Source organism: Sciurus vulgaris (assembly GCF_902686455.1).
Source record: "Sciurus vulgaris genome assembly, chromosome: 14".
NCBI classification, from domain to species: Eukaryota; Metazoa; Chordata; class Mammalia; order Rodentia; family Sciuridae; genus Sciurus; species Sciurus vulgaris.
Window position 1 is genome coordinate 15,856,194 of NC_136475.1, and position 23,132 is coordinate 15,879,325.

Here is a 23,132-nt window from a genome sequence, read left to right on the forward strand (position 1 = left end):
AACAGGGCTTGGAGCTTGGGGTTCTAATAGACATGGTGCTCACTCATGTCCTGACAGCCTAGTGAGAGACGGAGCCCAGGTGGTGACCTATGCCTGTGATCCCAGCAGCCTGGGAGGCTGAGGCAGGAGGATTGTGAGTTCAAAGCTAGCCTCAGTGACTTCGTGAGTTCCTAAGCAACTCAGCGAGACCCTGTCTCTAAATAACACACACACACACAGGTCTGGGAATGTGGTTCAGTGGTTAAGCACCACTGGGTTCCATCCCTGGTACCAAAAAATGTTTTAAAAAGGGAGCAGGGTGTTCTCACTGCCTTGGGTGACCTAGACCAGGACGTGCAAGGGTGATGCCTGGAGCCCAAAGAAGGGGCTGCAACAGCTGGTTCTCAGCCTGGCTGCATGCCCCAAACCGTGGGAACCAGACTCCTGGGCATGAGGGCCATTCCACTTGGGGCTCTGGTGCCGCCCAGGTGTCTGGTCTGGGCAGAGCTCCAGGCAGAGTTGGAGAGGCTGGTGGTTGAGTGTGGAGCCCATTCTGCTCCCTCCTCCGTTACCCTGCAGAGAACACGTGTGGGCATTTATAGGAACTTGTTCTCTGGAACACGGAAGATGTTTCAAAGATGTGGCACCTTTTCCTGAGGACACTTCTGTGAAAGATTTAGAAACTTATCAGGAGTGAGCATCAGGCCACGCTGGGGAATATTTCAGGAATTTGGGCAGCTTCGTTCAGAAAACAGTTATTTATTTGGAAAGCCCAGTAGAAACCTCATCGGGGTGATTCATCATGCTCAGTTCCCCCCAAAAGCAACCTCACCGTGCCTTTAAGAAATTTTGAAGTCGTTTACTCCAAATCTCTAATGATGCAACTCTTCTTGAAAAGGAGAATAGATTGAAAAATCTTTAAGTCAGGACCCTTTTTTTTTCCCCTAAAGAATATACCAGTTACATGATAATTTTGCCAATAAAATCCCTTTAAAACTATAATTAGGTGCTATTTATTCTAATAAATTATGTTTTTAGAAGTCATTGTTGTATCCTGATTACATATTTAAAATTTAGGGTTCTGAAGTGCTTGAAAATCTAACTTCCAATATTCTAAAACACAACAGTAATAAGACGACTTTTACAACCATATGGTAATATCAAATAATATATGTAATCTGAAATTTATACTGATGGCTAATAAGTAGGGTGATTTTAAGATAACAGAGTAGAATTTGTTTCTAATGAAGTAGATACATAAGTGCATATTTTAAAACACTTTTTACTTTAGATCTCTGCCTTTACCAAAACAAATCATCTAAACCTAGTAGAAATTTTATAGGTAGCTTTCTATGAAAACAAAAATAGTCAAAAACTTGTTTTTCTTGTTCAATACATTGTAAGAAATGGTGCTGATTCTTACTTTGAAAAGAGATACTTTAAAACAGTTTGTATTGTTCCTTGAGGGGCAACGACAATCACAGCTGTTATCAGGGGGACTGCTAATTAGTACTAATAACTTACAGAGCATAAAAGTGCACTGTAAGGATCTGGTTTGAACAAAGAATTATATTTTTGTCAATCTCAATTTACACTCTGTTATGTTGAAAAATAATCTTTTCTGCAAATCATACACTGGAGGAAAAACAGTTAAAATACTTACTAGTCTTTGTCATTTACAACATGGAGATAACCTTCCTTCAGGCCTATCAAAGAATCACTTCAGGCCTTAACATTCATCTCAAGACCCCAGAGAATGCCTGAAACCATGGTTAGTCCTGAACACTATATGTCTTGCTTTTTTCCCTAAGCATACATAAATTTAACACTTGTTCCCTCTAAGCTAAGCTCTTAACATGCATGGTGGCCATAACTTCTGCAGTTGGAGGTGCGTCAGCAAGATTAGCAGGCATTTCTTCCTTCTTCACAATTTCACAGAAGATTTGTTCTTACCGTAGATCTTAGCAACCTGTTTATGACTTTCTTTTTTCAAGTTGAGAACTTTCACCTTTTTACTGAAAGGAAGCACTTTGAACTTCTCTTTGCTATGTCTAAATTGCCAGCATCATAAATAAGTAAAATACGGGTTACTTGAACACAAATGCTGCAGTACTGTGGCAGTGTCTGATAACCAAGGTGGCTACTGAGCAACTAACCAGCAGTGTATAGTGTGTAGATTCACTGAACAAAGGGATGATTCTCATCCTGGATGGGATAGAGATAGTGCAAAATTTCATCACACTGCTCAAAATGGTGCATATTTAAAACTTATTGTTTATTTTTGGAATTTTCCATGTAATAAGGTTATATACAAAATGGTGTGTATCTGAAACTTATGAATTGTTTATTTCTGAAATTCTCCATGTAATATTTCTAGATCTAGGTTGGCCAAGAGTAACCAAAACTATACAAAGTAACACTTCAAAAGGAAGGAGAGCTGCTATATTCCACTTTGCACAATTCACTCTCAAGCTCTTAACCAAACAATTATTTTTTGATGTGATAGCTTTCTACCTAAACCTGTCTCAAGTTCACTTAATGAAATTGAAGTCACATGAAGTAACTTAAATAAGCCCAGTGTCATCAATGTGTGCTGTGGCTGACCCCTGACCTAGGCCTGATCCCTGTGGGTATGCTTGCATGCCACTGGGTACATGCTTTCCTTAAGTGGTCTGTTCCATGTGGCTAAGGCAAAGGCCTGGAAGCACAATTTCTGGAAGTACTGGTCTGAGATGTCAGAGACAAGGATATTTTCTCTGGGTCACCTTCAAAGTGTCTTCACCATGTCATCTGTTTGGGATGAATGACATTCTAACAGTGTGCCAACTAGTAACTGCTGCTCAAAATAACTTTGTAGCTAAAGGTAAGGACTTATAGATAGATGGCCAACAGTAAATAAGAGGCAATATAAATACAGCACATTTATTAATCAGGTGCCCAAATCTGTGCATTACTAAAAATCTAACTTTGGTAGATTCATACATATCTCTGCATAATCTTTGAAAATCAATTCGTAGGACAATGATTGGCATTAGCTTTTTATTTATTTATTTATTTTTCCAAGGTTTGGGTCAACTTGGGAAGGCAAGTATTCAGTATCTCAGAGCATAGGTTATCTGAATACTTTTACGAGGTTTTATTTACATGTAGAAAATTAAAGGATCTATTAAAATGTATACTCCTCTAATAACATTGTTGGCTTCTTGAAATTTTTTAATACTCTAAAATTCTTAACTTTCATGAGTTGCAGCCATCATGACCCCAGTTACTGTCAATGAGAGTGATTTGATACATCAATATAAAAACTGGAATTTATGGGACTGCTCTCGTTTCTTGTGATATATTATTTTGTCCCTGGGGGATTAATTAAACATTTACATGTGGTTTCATATTTAAACTTCTGCAAGAACTTCTATAGAAACGGGAAATTACCAATGTTCATATACAAAAGTTTGGTTTGCCAGAGTTAACCATAATTGGACATAAAGAGCCTCATTTAAATTACAGATTTAGTTACCAATCATATTTATGACTCAACAGGAGCCCCTGAAGTTAAAAAGAAGAAAAATTTGAGTATTTAAAGTATTTTGTCAGAGGTAAACCATGAGAAAAGTCACCAGTGCTGTATCTTTCGGTCCATCCGCTGGGCATCTGCTGAGCAGCGTTTCTAATGCCCTGCAATCTGAGGATGGCAAGAGTCCCCGGAAGCCCCTGGAGCATGCTGCCTGGACTCGAAATAGGTTTTGAGCGGCTCAGAACGATCTGTGTGCCATGCAGATTGAAAGAGCGATTATCCACTTTCTGGTTCACGCTAGACCCAGAAAAACAGGTGCGAGAACTGAACCAAAATATACTGACTGTGCTTAGAGGTAGGTTGTAAGAATTTTATTTGAAAAATGGCAGAAAATTAAGGAAACAAGAGATTTAAAAAAAGATGTACCTGTGTAACATCACAGAAACGAACAACACACACACACACACACACATACATACACACAAAAGAAAAAAATGGGGTTATTTTCCCTGACCTGGTTTGAGGGCATCAGCTAAATGTAGAGTGGATGACATGAGGAATTTTGAAAGAAAATGTCCTTTACCAGGGACAAAGAACCACGGTGAGTGCCACATAGTCAAATGGAGTTCCTGTTTTTCTTGGAGAGAAGTGGAAGAAAGGATTTGGTTGAAAAGTGGGGTAGAAAGTAGCAATGAGCTACATGTATACTTCGTTGTAAAGGTGAAGAAAACAAAACAAAAAATGGGGTCACCAGCCTGGTTCTGGGTCCTAAGTTTTCTTATTTAGGTTGATGAGGGACAAAATCAAAACCTGCCCCCTTCACGTCTGCGTGTGCCACATCCACAGATTCAACCAACTCTGGGAAGAAATTTACAAAAATAAATAAATAAAAAATTCTGTATTGAACAGGTAGACTTTTTTTACTGTACCTTAAAAACAATACAGCATAACAACCATTGGTGCAGCATTTACATTGTATCAGGTCTGTAATCTAGAGATGGCTTAAAGCATACAGGAGGATTGTGCAGGTTATATATGAACCCTCTGCCATTTACTATAAGGGACTTGAGCATCTGCAGATTTTGTGCAGGTTATATATGAACCCTCTGCCATTTACTATAAGGGACTTGAGCATCTGCAGATTTTGGCATCCTCAGGATGTCCTGGAACCCAGGATCCAAGAGTGTTCAGGCCCTAACCTGATAATGTCAACAGCTACTTCATCAGGACAAAGTACTCTTCAATCACTCTTTAAAGACTAAATTCCAATCTGCATTCAGAATTACCAAAAATATTAGATCTCGTAATTGATTATGAAAGCCAATTTTAACATCAACATAATTCAGGGGCAGTGCAAAACATGCTCAGACATGTATGTAACTAAGTTTCTCTACACTCTTTACATGCATAAACACCCCAATGTCCTGGTGAGAGGGCAGCCCCCCGCTATTATATTAGGAAACTCTGAAATATCAACCTCAGGACACAGACATAAGACACATACTTTAAAACAAATTTTGGTGCTGATTTCTAATTTGCTGGCTGGCATAACTGTTCCCAGTAGTCACCATTATATACAGAAAATTAAGCCCAGACTTTTCACCAAAGATAGTTCAAATTTTGTTACAGCAGAAAACCTATCCAAATGTTGATTGGATTAGGTATTGTTTGAACTAAGGGAGTCATTTACAAAGGATTGGGGCTCTCTCTACATCTAAATGGTATTGTACTTAGATCTCATGTTCATATCGGCTCCTTTCGGAGGCTAAAATTCAATAATTACCCCAAAAATAAAAAATTAGAGAGAAAGCTAAAGTCAAATTTATTTTTTATTGCCTTTGCCATTCAATGACTAAAAATAATTAAACAGATAATAATTAAGACAAAATGACTCCAGTACTCTTTTTCAGAAATCTACACAGAAATCTATTCAAACTCTTTATTTGACTTTTATGTTTTTTTTTTCATGTTTTCATTCCAGAAAGTTAAACTCAAGTATAATATTTATTAATATAGAAACCGGAAAATTTATTTTTAAAGGTCATTTTTAATTTCTATCTTAATTTGTAGATTTCAAAAATTAAGTATTCTGAAAATTCACCCTTGGCATTCTCAAAAATACACATTACATCTCTTGATAAATTATATTTCAATCATAAAATTCTGTGTCAGTTTTAATTTCTTTTCAGTAGAAGGAATGCATATTTGATACTAATATTTTCATTTAAAACTCGGATTTTTGGCACAGAGTCCTAGGCATATGGCTTTCTACTTGCCTTCTCCAATGCTTCCCACTGACCAGCCTAGGATTGCTGGGGAAGGACTTGTGCTCTTTTCAACTTGTCCCTTCTGTACCCTCCTCCCTGTCTCATGCAAGCCACCGATAGTATTCCCAGATTTTAGAACATAAGAAACAAGGAAAGAAAATGTCTCCATGTTGCTGGGGTGGAGGAGGGGCTGAGAAGGAGTACTGGGGACTGTCTTCTTTTTGTTTAATTTATTCTTGTTCCTCCCCCTGTCACACCACCGTCACTTATATCCTTTGCAGGGTGTGGAAAGTTTCCAATATAAAACCAAGAAAGTACATGAATGGCTTCACTTAATATCTAAACCCAGAAATTTAGAGTCTTGTACCTGCTAAATTTTAAAGAGGGATTATTCAGGAAAAAAAAAATGACAATTCAATAAAATCTGCAGTTTAAGAGACAGTGATTTAAATATTCATACACTTTTCTTTCTGTTCTACATCTAAAAAAGTATGCCAATGAGTAGAATCCAATTTTATATGAAGAATTTGAGTCACTGTGTTATTGAAGGCGAAGAGGTAAATTACAGACTAGTGCAAAAAAAGAAAAAAAAAAAATAGGATTCCCACATTCTCCAAAGTGCTTCCTAAACAAAAAAGTCAAAACCTGAAATCTCACCAATCCATTAAACGTTAGAATACTGTTTCTATAAACGTTCATCTTTGTCCGCTTGACCTGGACTCCAAATTCTAGAATGTTCTACATAAAAATTATATTAAAGCAGGTGGCCATAGATGCGTGTGAAAGGAATCATTCACATCCTCCTCCCAATATTGCACAATATAAAACACGCCATCTCACAGTAAGCAGGTCCTACCTCTTTCCCACTGGCCACAGGAACTTCTCTAGGGTGGGAATTCTCAATAGCTGCCACCAAATCCATCAAATGCAGTAGGCTGATTTTGTCCCTGGCAGAATTTCTCTTTGCACCATGAAAAACATCAAAAAAGAAGGGTAGATGGAACTTATATGTCACCCCCAAACACATGGTACACGGATGAACAATTAAGAACAGCTAACTCTTGTTTCACAGGAGTGTGAGGAGTCTAGTTCACACCCTGGAAGCCAGGTCACTTCCTCTGATTGTGTTCCCAATTCAATAGTCATGACATACTTCTGCTACAGACTCTGCTCCTCCTTTACCAACAGGACCACAGCTCAGCATAGGGAGAGGTCCCTACCTGAGTTTAGGATTCACCCCTTAGAAACTGACCACTAACCCTTGGAAAGATGCTCTAGGAACTTTTAGTGCCATTCACTTAACTGATCTGCTACAGACATACACATTTTTTTCATAAATAAAATTAGAGGCATATGTGTAATATATTAAAATTTCCACCAACAAGGGTGTGTTAAAATTTTCAAGTTCTGTTGTTCAAGTTCGATTTTAAAGGCACACTTTTTTTTTTTCTTCAGTCCTTCATAGAGTACAATTTGCAAGCAACAAGTCACAGAAGATATTTTGTGGGATTTAACTTAGTCTCTGATTTCCCCCTTCTTGGGATACAAATTCATCCCAATAATCACTATTGACTCTACCATCCAAAGACAGCCTTCGGATTGGGGATCTTAAAGGAATTCCACTGCTGCTTCGGGTTTGCTTGGAGGGGTCAGCCAACCCTGATCTGCCTTGGCCACTTCCCTCAGAGCTTTTCACTCCCAAATCGGGCTTTCTGGTTTCCAGGTTCAGATGCCCTGCGGACCAGCCTCGGAGGAGGCCTGGGTGGCATGTCTTCAGTCAAACTGTCTTCCCTCCCACGGCCAAAGCCGTCCTTGGAGAGAAGGGGCTGGCGCAGCACGCCTGGCGTCTGGGTGCCCCCTTCTTTGCTGCGGGGTGCTGGGGGCGTGCTGGGCTGCCCTCGGCCAGAATCCCCATCGACCTCGTTCTTCCATTCCATCTTATAGGACTGGGAGGCTTTCTTGGAGAACTGTTCTGGCAAGAAGCGCCTGGTTCGGGGTTGCAAGTTGAGCACGGTGGTCCCGGTGTCTATGTCTGAGTCGCTGCTATTGCCATCTATCACAGAGCAAAAAGGACAACATGAGCAAGCATTTCAGAAAGGAGGCATCACACGTGACCTCAGTCCCTCAGCAGGTCGGGCAACTGCTGCACCCTGGGGCCCTGGGGAGGAGGGGAAGTCAGAGGGCTCACTTCGAGGTAAGCTTCAGGATCTGTCTGTCACCTGAGATCACCCATGTCCACTAGGCTGATTTTGCCAGGCAAGGGATCAGAAGCACTTTACCATGCACCTCATGCTCACCCAGTTTATAGAGTGGGTAACTGGGTTCAAGAGGTAAGAGTAAGCAGTGGAGCCGGAATTCAAAGTGAGGTCCTCTGGCTGGTGGTGGCTGCGTGTTCAGCTGCACCACAGGACTGGCTGCCTCGGGCTCATCTCCCCTGGCAGTTAGCAGTCTGATTGCCATCTGCTGTAAGAAGATCCCTCCCTTGCTCTAGGATCTCATGCACATTTTGCCGGTTTCCTGTACATTTCCATGAAGGACCAAAACACCAACGTGCACTTTCTAAACTAAGTGAGGAGGCACGATTCGGAGCAGATTCCCTTCTGGAGTTTGGTGGATAGGACAGTTGAGAGGATGGGCTGCTGGCCTGAGCTGAGATTCTCAGGATCCAAGGACACCTTTGCAGGACCCATGGAGGGACATACACACTCCTGCTGTCTTGGCTTCCCCTACCCTCCCTTCTCATTTCTCACCTCGCCCTCCATTACCACCGGCAATCCTTAGACTTTCCTCTTCTTGGTTAATTAAACAAACAAGCAGGAAAAAAAAAAAAAAAAAAAAGCAAAGGGTTTTTAATTATTGTTACATCCCACACTTAAATAACACGGAATCCTAATATACTTTTGGGATTCATAGAAAATAGCTTGAGGGTCTACATAAAGATTACCATCAAATGAAGAGATATCAGACCTTGTGAGAAAGATTTAGCAATTGCAGTCAGAAGTAAACTATGCAGTTGCCTCTATGGAAATATATTAGAATTATATGGTAGAACTAAACACACATTTTCAGAGCTGTAGCTTTCTGTTGATCTGCTCAATAACTCCATAGTGACAATATTTATTTACTATATCAAAGAATCATTATGGAAGATAAGTAATTGAACCATTTATAACTGACACAAAATGCAAATCCAAAAGGCTAATCAAGGTCACTGGTATTATTCTGTACTTGAAAACAACTGAACTTATCCTTAATGAAGAAAAACAACAAGAAAATTTCTCTATTTTATAAGTGTTAGTAAATGAATCTGAAGCATTTCTGCTCTGACTATATTCATTACCTGTATTGGAAATATTCTTTTTCTTTTGTAGCTTTTCTGGCAGCTTCGTATTTTTAGGTAAGGATAAATATCTAGATGTTGAAGTGGAAGCCTGTAAGAAAAATAGAAAACCTTATTTAGATCACATCCATGGTACTGATTGTAATACTAGAAATTGAAAATTTTGTAGCAAAACTTGGTTTTAAAATTGAATCTTAGTTCTTTGTTCCAAAATTACTTTTGAGGCACTCTAAGTATTGTACTTTTAAATAACTAAATTCCTTCCCACACCTAATGGAAGATCCATGCTAAGAAAAATAGAACTAATGGGACCATTTGAAACAAGATGAGAAAACCATTCGTTCTTCTTAAACAAAAGTTATGGAAACACCTGTTTATAAGGTATTACCAGAACCTACTCACATGGGGAAGAAGGTATGTGAAATGTGTGTCACACTTAAGTTTTATTTACTTTAATAAATCTTGAAAGTTATAGGATAAAAATAGTTTCAAAATCTAATTTACAGACCTTCTGAATGCTAGTCTTCAGGTTCGCTACAGGTTTCTATAATTAATCTTTAATTGACATTACATTTCATGTAGGAGAAAAAGAAATCTCATTCACACAGAATCATTTGGATCTCTGACGACATAACACAGAATATTATTAAAAGTAAGATGTAATGCCTGCCACGTTAAATCAAAAAATCATCAGCCTATTTTTAAAATGACTTTCACATCTATTAGCAATGGCCCAAACCAACCAGACTGCTGAACAAATCCTACTGTGAATGCTTATGTCCCCAGGCTTCCTGAAGTTCTCCAGAGAACAGGTGGGCTTATCCAGCTTTGGCCCTGTGCACCTTAGCCACCTCCCCTGAGAAAGCTCAAATACAGTCATGTGACACACAATAACATTTTGGTCAAATGCCAACCCCGCCTGTGACACTGATCCCATAGGATTATATTGCCTAGTAACATCTTAGCCATCTTAGTTTCTATAAGTACGCTCTGTGATGTGCTTATACCAAAACTGCCTAACAACCAATTTCTCAGAAAATATCCTTTGGTATATGTCTTCTGATCAAGTCATTTTCCAGTCACAGAAACCTGTCCCAGCCATTCTGATTAAAACTGAAAACTGATTGTCTACTCCGTATATTACCAATTTCCTTCTCTCTCTATCATCTATCTGTCATCTTTGAGCATAACAGATAATTTACTTTGATTCTATTGCTATTAGCTTTCTCCCCTAGTACAATAGAAATCTTAGAAGAAAAAGGGTGTTTGTAAATTTTGTTCACTAATATGGTCCCTGTCCCTGTGACAGTGCCTTCATGTCACAGGTATTCATGAAATATTTGAAGAGACTTTATTATTCTTTGTCATTTTCTTTTCTTGTTTTTCATTTTCTTTCTTTCTTCTCTCTCTCTCCCCCTCCCTCTTTCACAAATCTCAGTATGTTGCTCAGACTGGCCTCGAATCCCTAGATTGAAGCCATCCTCCTGCCTCAGCCTCCTGAGGAGCTGGGACTATATGTGCATGCCATTGCACATGAAGAAGTACTTTTATGATTAATTCTGTCCCTGAATTCCTCGGAGTCAATCCTCAGCAGTCAGCCAATCAAAAGAGTCAGTGATTCTCTGGGCTGATTGGCTCCGCCTACGGAAGCCTTCTGCACCAAGACGCCAAATTCACTTACCCTGCGCTCTCGGTTCAGGCTGTTGTCTTTCCTGATGCTTTCTCGCAAACTGTGCCTGCGGCGGATCAGAATCTCTTTGGCTTGTCTCTCGCTGGTGTCTGCTGTCAAATTGTGTCTGTTGTATGACAAAGTCTGAAAAGAAAACATACACGTGACATTCTACCAAAAGATGGATGATTTCCCCAGAAATTTCAAAACTGTACCACATTTGTGTGGGTTTACACCTCAGTAACAACTTCCCCATGGGCTAACAAAACAAAATTAAAGTCCTGATTCAGTCTTGCGTAACAGTCAGTGCACACATTTTTTTTCATTGCAAAGTGTGATCTTTCAAAATTAGAAAAATGATTGAATTTGTCAAGTAGCCTGCCTACCTTGAATTGCCAAGTATGTGTTTAGCCATCACCAATAACTAGAAAAAAAAATCATTTTCCTACATTTTCTATTGGATAAACCAATTGGATAAACAAACCACTTTGACCACTTGGTGGTGCCATGTCCTTCTGATTAACTTCATAACTGATCCTTATTCAACTGGGTCCTCACATTGAGAAATGGTTAATAGCACCAGCAATTGTTATGTTTCAGTTTGTGAAGCAGTAAAATTTCTAAACTAGGGATATCCAAGTCATCTGTTTTTAGATTCATAGGCTACACGAAAACATGTTTTCTGAAATAAATCACGATTAATAATCAAGTTCACTTTTTGGTAGAATTGACAGGTACTTAGGAATATTCTTGTGCCAAGAACAATACTAGGCCCTGTGGAGACAGACGTGCAAAGGTGACATGGAATAAGACTCGTTTTGTCTGCTGCTTTGAGCTGTTTAATAACTAGTTGGGCATCTAAGTGTAGCAAAAAAATGTCATGAAATTAAGTACTAAAATCAGTGGTACCCAGTTTTAGCTCACTGAGGGACAGGACTGGAAATAATATGGTGTTTGTTGGGGGAAAACAAACTTAATGTGATTTTAGGCTATGGAACAGGTGACAGGAAACAGGACATATCCAAGGGGAGAGACCAAAAGTGGGCACCACACAGGCCAAGAGGAGGACTGAACCTGTCACTCCACAGCCTCTGGGGTTCCTGGGTGGAGCTTAAAAATAGACACCCCAAGTTCTGAAAGAATAGTTTAGCGAGCAAGCCGTGACTAGTGCTTTGCTCACTTTCAGCCGGAGGATGCTGCCATTAAAAGATGCTTGAGAGAACGTGGCTGGATGGAGGGCAGCCTGCAAGGAGACCAGCTAAGAAGCTGCAGACATGGCCCCACGGGAATAAGGAGGCTCCCAGCTAGCTCTGTGGCCCAGGCGCCTCTTCAACTCTCTGTGCCTCGATTTCTTCATTTGTGAAATGGAAACGATAGCAACACCTATCGCTTGTCATAGGAATCAAGGGACTGACAAGAGCAATGTGCTGACGTGGGACTTGGCAAATTGTCCCCACTTGCTAAACATCAGTAAGATCATTAGCCCACTAGTGGAGCCAGGTGTCAGCAGCTGTGAAAGAAGTGACTTGGAAGATCCGACAAAGGAAGGAAACTACAGCGCTTTATGAATAACCAGGAGCCAGGAGGAGTCAATATATTCAGAAATCTAAGGTATAAAGCTGTTTCTTTAAAAAAAAAAATCATTTCATTTCTTCACAACTGTTCAGTGGGTATTTCTTAATCTCCAAGCCCACAGCAGCAGAACTTCCAGGGGACTTTGGAGCTTTAGCCATGCATCCAGGAGGATGGTGGGATCCAGACAAGATGGGATGCTGTGAACAGGGATCTGAGATGACGGAGATGCCCTGAGGCGGGTGTAAGAAATTACGGGAAACTACAGTAACATAGACACATCAATGTTTATAGCAGCTCAGTTCACAATAGCTAGATTGTGGAACCAACCTAGATGCCCTTCAACAGATGAATGGATAAAGAAACTGAGGTATATATACACAATGAAATACTATTTAGCCATAAAGAATAATAATATTATGGCATTTGCAAATAAATGGATGGAATTGGAGAATATCATGCTAAGTGAAATAAGCCAAGCCCAAAAAACTAAAAGCCAAATGTTTTCCCTGATAACTGGAAAATGATATATAATGGGGGTGGGGGTGGGGAGTGAGAGAAGAATGGGTGAACTTTAAATTATGTAGAAGGAAATGAGAGGGAGGGGGTATGAAAGATGGTGGACTGAGACAGACATCATTACCCAGTGTGCATGTATGATTACACAAATGGTGTGAATCTACATCGTGTACAACCATAGAAACGAAATGATGTACCCCATTTCTGTACAATGTATCAAAATGCAGTCTGTAAAAAATTAAAAGATAAATAAAAAAAAGAAAGAAATTACAGGACAAAGTCAGAAGGTACATTTCTAGCCAAAGCCAAGTAAATAAATTATTCTCACTCGCTGACGGATTTGATACAGATTCCTTGATAATATTTCTCGAATTTCATCCATTTCACCAGGTGTGAGCTTCCTTATTTTTTCTTCACGGCAATCACTGTGAAAATTTAGACAAAGAATATTTCACCTTTCAACAGACATCAGAATCACCCATTTTCTTCCTTAGAGATATAAGACCATTGTTTCAAAAGAAGGATCTTAAAGAACAACACTTGAGAATTATTCGATATTTTTTAATATTTTATATATTTTAATTTAATTTTAAATATTAAAAAATATTCAGTTTGAAAATAATTAAAAATCCCAAAACTTTTTTAGTGCCCAAACCTTCATGACAAGTTCAAATGTGTGCAAGTTTTCAGTCTATCCATGCAATTATATTTTAAGAAAGAATATCTATAAAGTTTGTAATGCTGTCATTTTAGTATTTCTAATACTGTATAAAGTAATACAGAATTGGGTTTTCCAACAGAAATCTAGTAAGCTGCATTTTCCTAAGGCTTCATATTTTAAAGAGTTCAGTATAAATATTTGCAAACATGCTATCTATCATATGTGTGTAAATACAATCCATTCTCATTATTTAAGGATTCTGCATTTGTGAATTCTCCTAACTCGCTAAACTTAACAGTGATACTTGTGACACCCATTCTCAGACATGCAGAGTGGCAGAATTTGAGTCCCTCCACACATTCCCAGATGATGTTGAACACTCTGCTTCCTTATTTCTTCTTGTATTGTAATAATGTTCTCATTGTAGTCTATTTAGTGATCTGTTGCTTACACTTTTATGCTACTTAATGGTAATTTCACTATTTAAACTGCCCCCTCCCCCAGTGTGATGTGAAGTGCTGTCTGGTGTTCCTAAACACAAAAAGGCAGTGATGTGCCTTATGGAAAAAATTCTTCAAATAAGATTTATTTACACCGGGGTCATGTATGTAGTTTACCATGAGTTAAATATTAATGAATTAACAATAGATATTAACCAAGGTGTCTTTAATAGTTTTGTGACCACAGGCTTGTAGGAACCTGAATCTGTATGTCCCCTAGGAACAATGTGTCAGTATTTGCAAATAAATAACTCAAAGATTGATTGTATTTATACAATTTGGAATCACAATTCCTTCCAAAAAGGCATTGAGGAAGCCTACAAAAGTACAACAAAATAAATAGATAAAATAAAATTAGGGAAATCAATTAAGCCTGAAAAGGCTAATAGCATACATAATGTATGTCTTACAGTAAATGTTCTCATGTATTTTAAAATGTACACTTGCCATTACTGTAAACCAAGCAATAATAGGAATCACCAGGGCTCAATATCCAGGTGAACAGTAGGGAATGAGATGACTAAAGGAACACAGGTCTAAGGCTCCAGGAGACAGACCTCTGCAGATTTAGATAGTTACAAAAGCTCAGAGGATGTTTAAAGAGGCATCTTCTTAGGTTTTCTTGATTGGCAGTCAATTCACAGAATTTTAGAGAAAGAAGGAACATGAAAGATCATTAGCGATCTTTTTGTATCTGATGTTCTCCTACAATGTCCCCAGCAAGTTCTTGCCAACATATGCTTGCACGTATCCATGGCAAGTGCATGTCCCCCCCCCCCCCCTCCCCCCCCGGTTTATGCTTACGGCATTTTGTATGAAAAAGAACCTAAAAGCGAAAGATAGGCAACCCTTCATGTAAACTCAATGGATTGTCACAAAGTGAACACACATCCCACTAATACTCAAGTCAAGGAATGGAACGTACTTAGAAGCACAGAAACCACTTCAGGCCACCCCTAAGCTAGTCAATAAGTCTCTCGCCCTCTTTGCCCAAAACAATGGCTGTACTGACTTCTAATGTCATAGAATCATCTCTGTGTAATATTCCATTATATGGAATAAAATTATATTATATACCACAATTTATCCATTTTACCGGTAATAGATATTTTGTGTATTTCTAACTTTGGATATGATAACTAATACTTCCTTGAATAGTCATACACACACACACACACACATGCATGCACACACATACATATCTAGGCATATATATATATGCCTAGATATACACACACACACATATAATTATGGGCCCTTTGGATATCCTATTTTGTAAGATACCCAGAATCTTCTGTCCACTTTTTGGACTGTAAACTGTTTTTTGGTTTTTTTTTTTTTTTTTTTTTTTTTTTTTTTTGACAGTTTTATGTGAAGCAAGTATCTTCCCCCAATTTGTGGTTTATCTCCTCACTCCCTTTATGATATACTAGAATAAAATCTCACCATTTAAAACAATTTTTCAGTCTTCATCCTTTTGGTTAGTGCTATTGGGGATTAAGAAATATTCTCCTATCACAACCTATAGGAGACATTCTCCTGCATATTCCCAATCTTCACTGTTTCCCTCTTACATTCAGACCTAGACCTTGATTCCATATGTGGTGAGATAGGTCAATTTCATTACATCTCCATGTGGACACCTAATTGACCCATAACCATTTTTTTTAAAGGCCACTTTTCTCCACTGCTTGTCTTGTGAACTTTGTCATTTAATCAAGTATTCACACCCACTAGAACTCTGAATGGCATTTTTTGAAAGAGTAGACTAACTTAAGGACTACTGAAAATTTTACAGTATTGACATATTAACATTGTCTACCTGCATGCAGTGTATAGCTTTCTGTGCATGAGTTTCACCGTCTGTCTAAATCAGAGGTTGATATGATGTTTCAGAATGCTATTTTAAATGAAGCATTTGTAAAGATAATCTTGTTTGTTGTTATCTGTACATATACCAATGACTTTTTAAAAACTGTGTATTCAGAAATTTAGATAAATTTTCTCACTTTATTTATATGTGGGTCACTTCCAATTTTCTATTAAAACAATCAGCTGTTTGTGAAAAGTGACATCTTTTACTCTTCCTTTCTTTATCTTTAAACTCTTCTCTTTTACTTGCCTCACACTGGCAAAATATTAAATAGAAATGGTGATAACAGGTGTCTTGCTTTGTTTCAGATCTCAGGATTTCAATATCAAAAATATTTGCAACAGGATTTTTGTGAATAATCTTTAACAGCTTAGAGAAGTCTCTCTCAATTTTTTTCAGATTTTTCGAAAATGAATAAAGAATAAAAATTGAATTTCATCTAATAATTTTTCTATTTCTTTTGCAGATAGATGACAATCTATGATTTTTTTTTTCTTTTTTGTTCTGTTAAAGTGGTGAATAACTTTGATTTTGGACAGTTCAGAAAGCCTTCTGCTCCTGGAATAAACCTGAAATTATTGTGACATACATCTTTCTATGCATTTCTGGTTTTGGTTGGCCAATATGTTATTCAAAATGTTTATGGAACTGTTATGAGTGACGTTAGTCTGTAAATTTCCTTTCTCGCTAGTCTATAAAGTTCCTCTCCAGCAAATAACTTCGTCGGATTTAGAATCAAATTATGCTGTTTTCATAAGGAGATTCAGGATGTTTTCCTTCTTAACAGATGAAAGAATTTGTGTAAAATTGGCATTATTTGTTAAATGTTTATTTGGATTCACAAATGAAGTCATGCAGTCTTGAGGTTTTCTTTCCTGAAGGGTTTTAATTACAGATATACTGACCTGATGCTTAGATTAGAGAATTGCTTGATTTTTTTATTCTTTTGTGAGCTTAATTTGGTGTGTGTTTTTGTGATTTTTATATCAACATATCCAGTCCTACTTTATTTCTGACATTTGCACGGAAGGCTTAAAACCTTCCTTTTAAATATGTCTTAATACAAGAGTTGATGTGTCATATTTTCACTATATTCCATGTCAAAATATTGTCTGATTTTCATAACTTATTTGTGCCAATTTTTATTTAACTTCTAAAATATAAGTATATCCTGGGCTTTATTTGATTTTGATTTCCCTCTTACATGAGAACATCCTTCATATGAAGTTTTTTAAGACTATTTGTCTAATTGTGGGGGTGTTGCTGCCTATCCTATCAGTTACTGTGAGAAGAGTATTACAGATTTCCACTATATGGGTCTGTGTGTGAATTCTCTCCAGTTTGACTTTGTATATTTTGAGGCTATTTTGCTTTTGTATACTAATTTAGAAGGTTCGTACCTTTTTCCCGAATGGAACCTTATCATTATGAAATTATCTCTTTATCCCTAGCAGTGTTTTTTTTCTTTATGGAAATCGCAAAAACTTTCTTCAGTGTTTTTGTGGTATATCCTTTTCATTCTTTCTTGTAACCTTTGTATATTTTTTCATATAAAGGGTGTTTCCTATTAGCACATCTATGAGTTTTTCATTTTATCCATTCCGATCATCCCTTTCTTTTATTGGAGTTTTTACTAAGTTCATATTTAATGTAATGACACCTTTGGGTTCAAATTTACTATCTTATTGTTTACATTCTATTAGTGTCAGATAGTCTGGGTTTTTTTTTTTTTCTCTTTTGTTTCCCTCCAACCGTTTTTTGTTATTTAATTTTCCTAAAATTAAATAGGGATAGTAGGAACATACCTGAACATTGTAAAGGCTATTTATGCTAAGCCCATGGCCAACATCATTCTTAATGGAGAAAAACTGAAACCATTCCCTTTAAAAACGGGAACAAGACAGGGATGTCCTCTTTCACCACTTCTATTCAACATTGTCCTCGAAACTCTAGCCACAGCAATTAGGCAGACTAAAGAAATTAAAGGGGTACGAATAGGAAAAGAGGAACTTAAGCTGTCACTATTTGTGGATGACATGATTCTATATTTAGAGGATCCAAAAACCTCCTCCAGAAAACTTCTAGACCTCATCAATGAATTCAGCAAAATAGCAGGCTATAAAATCAACACACATAAATCTACAGCATTTTTATAAGCAAGCGATGAAACAGCTGAAAGGGAAATGAGGAAAACAACTCCATTTGCAATAGCCTCAAAAAAAAATAAAATACTTGGGTATCAATCTAACCAAAGAGGTAAAAGATCTCTACAATGAAAACTACAAAACACTGAAGAAAGAAATTAATTAAGGAAGACCTTAGAAGATGGAAAGATCTCCCATGTTCTTGGATAGGCAGAATTAATATTGTCAAAATGGCCATACTACCAAAAGTGCTATAGAGATTCAATGCAATTCCAATTAAAATCCCAATGACGTACCTCACAGAAATTCATCTGGAAGAATAAGAAACCCAGAATAGCTAAAGCAATCCTTAGCAGGAAGAATGAAACAGGGGATATCGCAATACCAGAACTTCAACTATACTACAAAGCAATAGTAACAAAAACAGCATGGTATTGGCACCAAAATAGACAGGTAGATCAATGGTACAGAATAGAGGACACGGACACAAACCCAAATAAATACAATTTTCTAATACTAGACAAAGGTGCCAAAAATATGCAAGGGAGAAAAGATAGCCTCTGCAACAAATGGTTCTGGGAAAACTGGAAATCCATATGCAACAGAATGAAACTAAACCCCTATCTCTCATCCTGCACAAAACTCAACTCACAATGGATCAAGGACCTTGAAATCAGACCAGAGACCCTGCATCTCATAGAAGAAAAAGTAGGTCCAAATCTTCACCTTGTTGGCTTAGGATCAGACTTCCTTAACGGGACTCCCATAGCACAAGATATAAAAGCAAGAATCAATAACTGGGATTGATTCAAACTAAATTGCTTTCTCTCAGCAAAGGAAACTATCAGCAATGCAAAGAGAGAGCCTACAGAGTGGGAGAATATCTTTGCCTCTCATACTTCAGATACAGCACTAATTTCCAGAATATATAAAGAACTCAAAAAACTCTACACTAAGAATACAAATAACCCAATCAACAAATGGGCTAAGGAAATGAACAGACACTTCACAGAAGAAGATATACAAGAAATCAACAGATATATGAAAAAATGTTCAACATCTCTAGTAATAAGAGAAATGCAAATCAAAACTACACTAAGATTCCATCTCACCCCAATTAGAATGGCGATTATCAAGAATACAAGCAACAATACGTGTTGGAGAGGATGTGGGGAAAAAGGTACACTCATACATTGCTGGTGGGGATGCAAATTAGTGCAGCCACTCTGGAAAGCAGTGTGGAGATTCCTTAGAAAACTTGGAATGGACCTACCATTTGACCCAGCTATCCCACTCCTTGGCCTATACCCAAAGGACTTAAAATCAGCATACTACAGAGATACAGCCACATCAAAGTTCATAGCTGCTCAATTCACAATAGCCAGACTATGGAACCAACCTAGATGCCCTTCAACTGATGAATGGATAAAGAAACTGTGGTATATATATACAATGGAATATTACTCAGCTATAAAGAATAATAAAATTATGGCATTTGCAGGCAAATGGATGAAATTGGAGAATATCATGTTAAGTGAGATAAGCCAATCTCAAAAATCCAAAAGAGGAATGATCTCACTGATAAGCGGATGATGACACTTAATGAGGGGTGGGAGTGGGACAAGAATGGAGGAAGGAGGGACTGTATAGAGGTTAAAGAGAGGTAGAAGGGGTGGGGGGGAAGGAAAAAAATAATGGAATGAATCAAACATCATTATGTAAATTTATGAATATGCAAATGGTATGCTGTTACTCCATGTACAAACAGAAACAACATGTATCCCATTTGTTTACAATAAAAATAAATTAAAAAAAAATTTCCTTCACTTTAGCTTATTGGTTACATGCTTTTGCTTTCTTATTGTTATTTTTTATTGGTTACCTTGGCCTGTGAAGATCCAAAATAAATGATTATTTTCACCACTTTTAGAACAATACAAAGTCCTTCGAACACACTGACAGTTCTCAACTTCAAGGCTATTATTGTTGTTGATGTTATATACATTTGGTCATTAATATTATACAATATGGTCATTAATATGGTCAATACTCATTTAGCTTTTCCCAATATTATCATTTCCATTATCTTTAATTTTTTCCTTTCTCTTCAAGTTTCTCTGCAGGATTCTTTCCTTCTGTTTGATACCCTTGGTATTTACTCTAGTGTGATGATTTTTATTTGCCTGAAAATGCTTCTAATCTATTTTCTGAATGATATTTTTGCAAGGTTTAAAATTCCAGGTTTCCAGTTATTTTCCTTCAGTGTTTTGAAGGTGTTGTTGGTTTCAATTGATTTTGTTGAAAATCAGTGATTTTTCTACATTGAAGAATACATATCTTATTTGGGTGTTTTTAAGAAACTCTTCAGTTTTTAATTTTTTCAGCAGTTTTACTAATACATATCTAGCTTTGATTACCTTTTTATCGAATCCACTTGAAGTTTATTATAATTTATCTCTTACTTACCTTGGAAAGGCCTCAGTCAATATCTCTTAAAATACTGCCTCTTCCAATTTCTCTACCATCTCCTGAACATTTTCACCACATCCTGAACATTTAGTATTTTATTTCCCATATTTTTCAAACTTTTTTTTTCACTCTGTGCTTTGTGGTTATTTCCCCCTGACTTGTCCTTTAACCAATCAAATTTTCAACTCCGTCTAGTCTGCTGTTCAATCCATCAAAAAAAATCCTAAATTCAGTTACTTTTTAGCTCAATAATTTCAAAGCAGATTTTTTATTTAGGTAATCTCCATGATACTGGAAAAAAGTGTCACTATCATTTTCTGTCCTCTATCTAAACTCCAGTCTAATAAATAAATTATATGAATCCCCTTTGTGCTTATCACAACTGTCTTTTCTCAATGTTTTTTAAGTCACATTTTCTTCTCTCCTCAAATGTTTGGTTATTTTTGATCAGTTGCTAGATACTATTTATAAAAGAACACAGAGGCACTGTTTAAAGCTCTTTATAATCTTATTTTCTTACACAGAGAATTTAAGTTCACTTTTCTGCAGCACGTGTGATAGAGGTTTTTCAATACCACAGATTTAGATAATCCCCAGCTGGACCTCCTTCTGATGATGGGTAAGGTATAGGACTCACTCTGGAAGCAGCATTCTGTAGCTGGGTATAAGAGCTCCTCCTTCTTGTTTAGGTCTTGAATTCCAATCTTACTTTCTAAGGCCCACTAGTTTTGCAAACCTGTTTACCTCTTAGACTTCCAGACACCTCTTCTATAACTGAAAGATATCCTCACACTGGAAATGGCCCCAATTGCCAGTTCCATGTTTGTGATTTCTCTCGTCTCTTGACCACAATATTCCTCACCATGGTGGCACTCTCCAGCTTCCAAGGAAATTTTTAAAATACGTTTTGTCCTTCTTTTCTAGTTGTTCATAGAAGATGATTTGGTCCATTAATACTCAACCATTATTGCCAAAAACGCAGTGTCTTTTCCCCTCTCTGATTGAGTCTATTTTCCTTCAGAGAAAACGTCTGGGAGAAGTAGAAGGGTCAGTGTCACAGAATGTCTGTGTAGCTGGCCAGACATTTTTCTACATACCCTGTAACTCTGAACCCTTGCCATTACTCTTTTCAAAATAAACTATATTGATTTCAAAATAAACTATTATCAGAAAGGAAAACTGAGATGCCCCTCATCTGAGATCACAAAAATCATGGCTCTCTTAAAAAGCTGTTTAACAAAGGTTTTCCTTGCCCTAAATGTAAATGGAATAGTGCTAAAGAAACACTGTAAAAGTGAGGGGCAGTGGAGTACGCCTGCCATCCCAGCAGCTCCAGAGGCTGAGGCAGGAGGATCAGGAGTTCAAAGCCAGCCTCAGCAACTTAGCGAGGCCCTAAGCAACTCAGTGAGATCCTGTCTTTAAATGAAATACAAAAATGGACTGGGGATGTGGCTCAGTGGTTGAGTGCCCCTGAGTTCAATCCTTAGTAGCAAAAAAAAAAAAAAAAAAAGACCATAGGGGAAACTTAAAGATCCAGTCTAAAGCCAACCTCATTTTTTTGATGAAGACTCTCAAGCTCAGGGAATAGACCAGCTCAAGATCACAAAGCAAAATACTTGCAGAGCTCAGGTGACAAGTCAGGTATTCTACTGTTCTGTTCTGCACAGTGCTGTTTCTAATGATATATAATACCAATACTTCTGAGCCATGGTGACCACACCTTTTTATTCTGGACCATGTAAACTCCCATAATTTATTTATTTGTAGTTGTGGGGGATTAAATCCAGGGACATGCTACTACTGAACTACACCCCAAGCCCTTTTTCTTTTCTTTTTTTTTTTTTTTTTTTTTTTTTGAGACAGGTCTTGCTAATTTGCTGAGGCTGGCCTGAAAGCTGCAATTCTCCTGTCTCAACCTCCCAAGTTGCTGGGATTACAGGCATGCATCATTGTGTCAGGTTTAAGATCCCATAATTTTTATAGGAGGCTTAGATTCCTAGTAAAAAAATCATAGATTATGTGATTGGATATTATGTGGGCTTCTTCCTCTCTCACTTCAACTTTCTCACAGGTAGCTTTTAATTACATGAAATTTAGTTTGAATGAGTTTCAAGCTCATCTGCACCAGAAGAAATCAGTGGGAACCTATAATTTCTAGCACCTTGGTACAAGAAAAGGAATGATGTTTACAGGATGAAATAACCTCATTTGCCAAGTGTGACTGTATTCATTGTTATGCTGCTGAAAGATAAGTCACTTCTCCATGCTGGGTCTGCACTTCCTTGTTTTTAAAATTAGGGAGACAAACTAGATAAGTGGATCTCAATCCCACCTGCATATTAGATGCATCTGAAGAACTTTTAAATATACCTAGACCTGAGCTCAGCACCAGAGATTCTGATATAATTGGTCGGGAGTAGGTCCCAGACATCTGCATTATTTAAACTCTCACAAGGTGTTTCCAGTGTGTTGAGAATCACTGTACCAGATGTCCACTACTATTCTTCCCAAGCCTTCAACTATGAGTGAAGAATCTATAACAAAATAGCTATGTTAGTGCATGTATATTTATACTAACAATTATAACACAGCTTAAAATAATTTCACTTCACAGTTCAGGCTAAG

General features: G+C 37.5%; 1 protein-coding gene and 1 long non-coding RNA gene across 4 annotated transcripts in view; one reads left to right on the forward strand and one right to left on the reverse strand.

Annotated features, from left to right (window-relative positions):
• Nucleotides 1-3,188: 3,188 nt before the first annotated feature.
• LOC306643925 lies at nt 3,189-6,722 on the forward strand. The gene is made up of 2 exons (XR_013759125.1): nt 3,189-4,521; nt 4,584-6,722. It is a non-coding gene; the product is annotated as an uncharacterized lncRNA (long non-coding RNA).
• SLC9A2 (solute carrier family 9 member A2) overlaps nt 5,310-23,132 on the reverse strand; it is a 97,415-nt gene continuing 79,592 nt past the window's right edge. The window contains exons 9-13 of one of the 3 annotated variants that reach the window (XM_079110265.1): nt 13,189-13,285; nt 10,782-10,913; nt 9,101-9,191; nt 8,511-8,549; nt 5,310-7,813 (exon numbers count right to left, since the gene is read on the reverse strand). In XM_079110265.1, the coding sequence (XP_078966391.1) occupies nt 7,443-7,813; nt 8,511-8,549; nt 9,101-9,191; nt 10,782-10,913; nt 13,189-13,285 (730 nt within the window). In that variant the 3' untranslated portion in view covers nt 5,310-7,442. Of the gene's footprint in view, nt 7,814-8,510; nt 8,553-9,100; nt 9,192-10,781; nt 10,914-13,188; nt 13,286-23,132 lie in introns of all 3 variants that reach the window. The other 2 variants (XM_079110264.1, XM_079110266.1) reach the window with 2 other exon arrangements.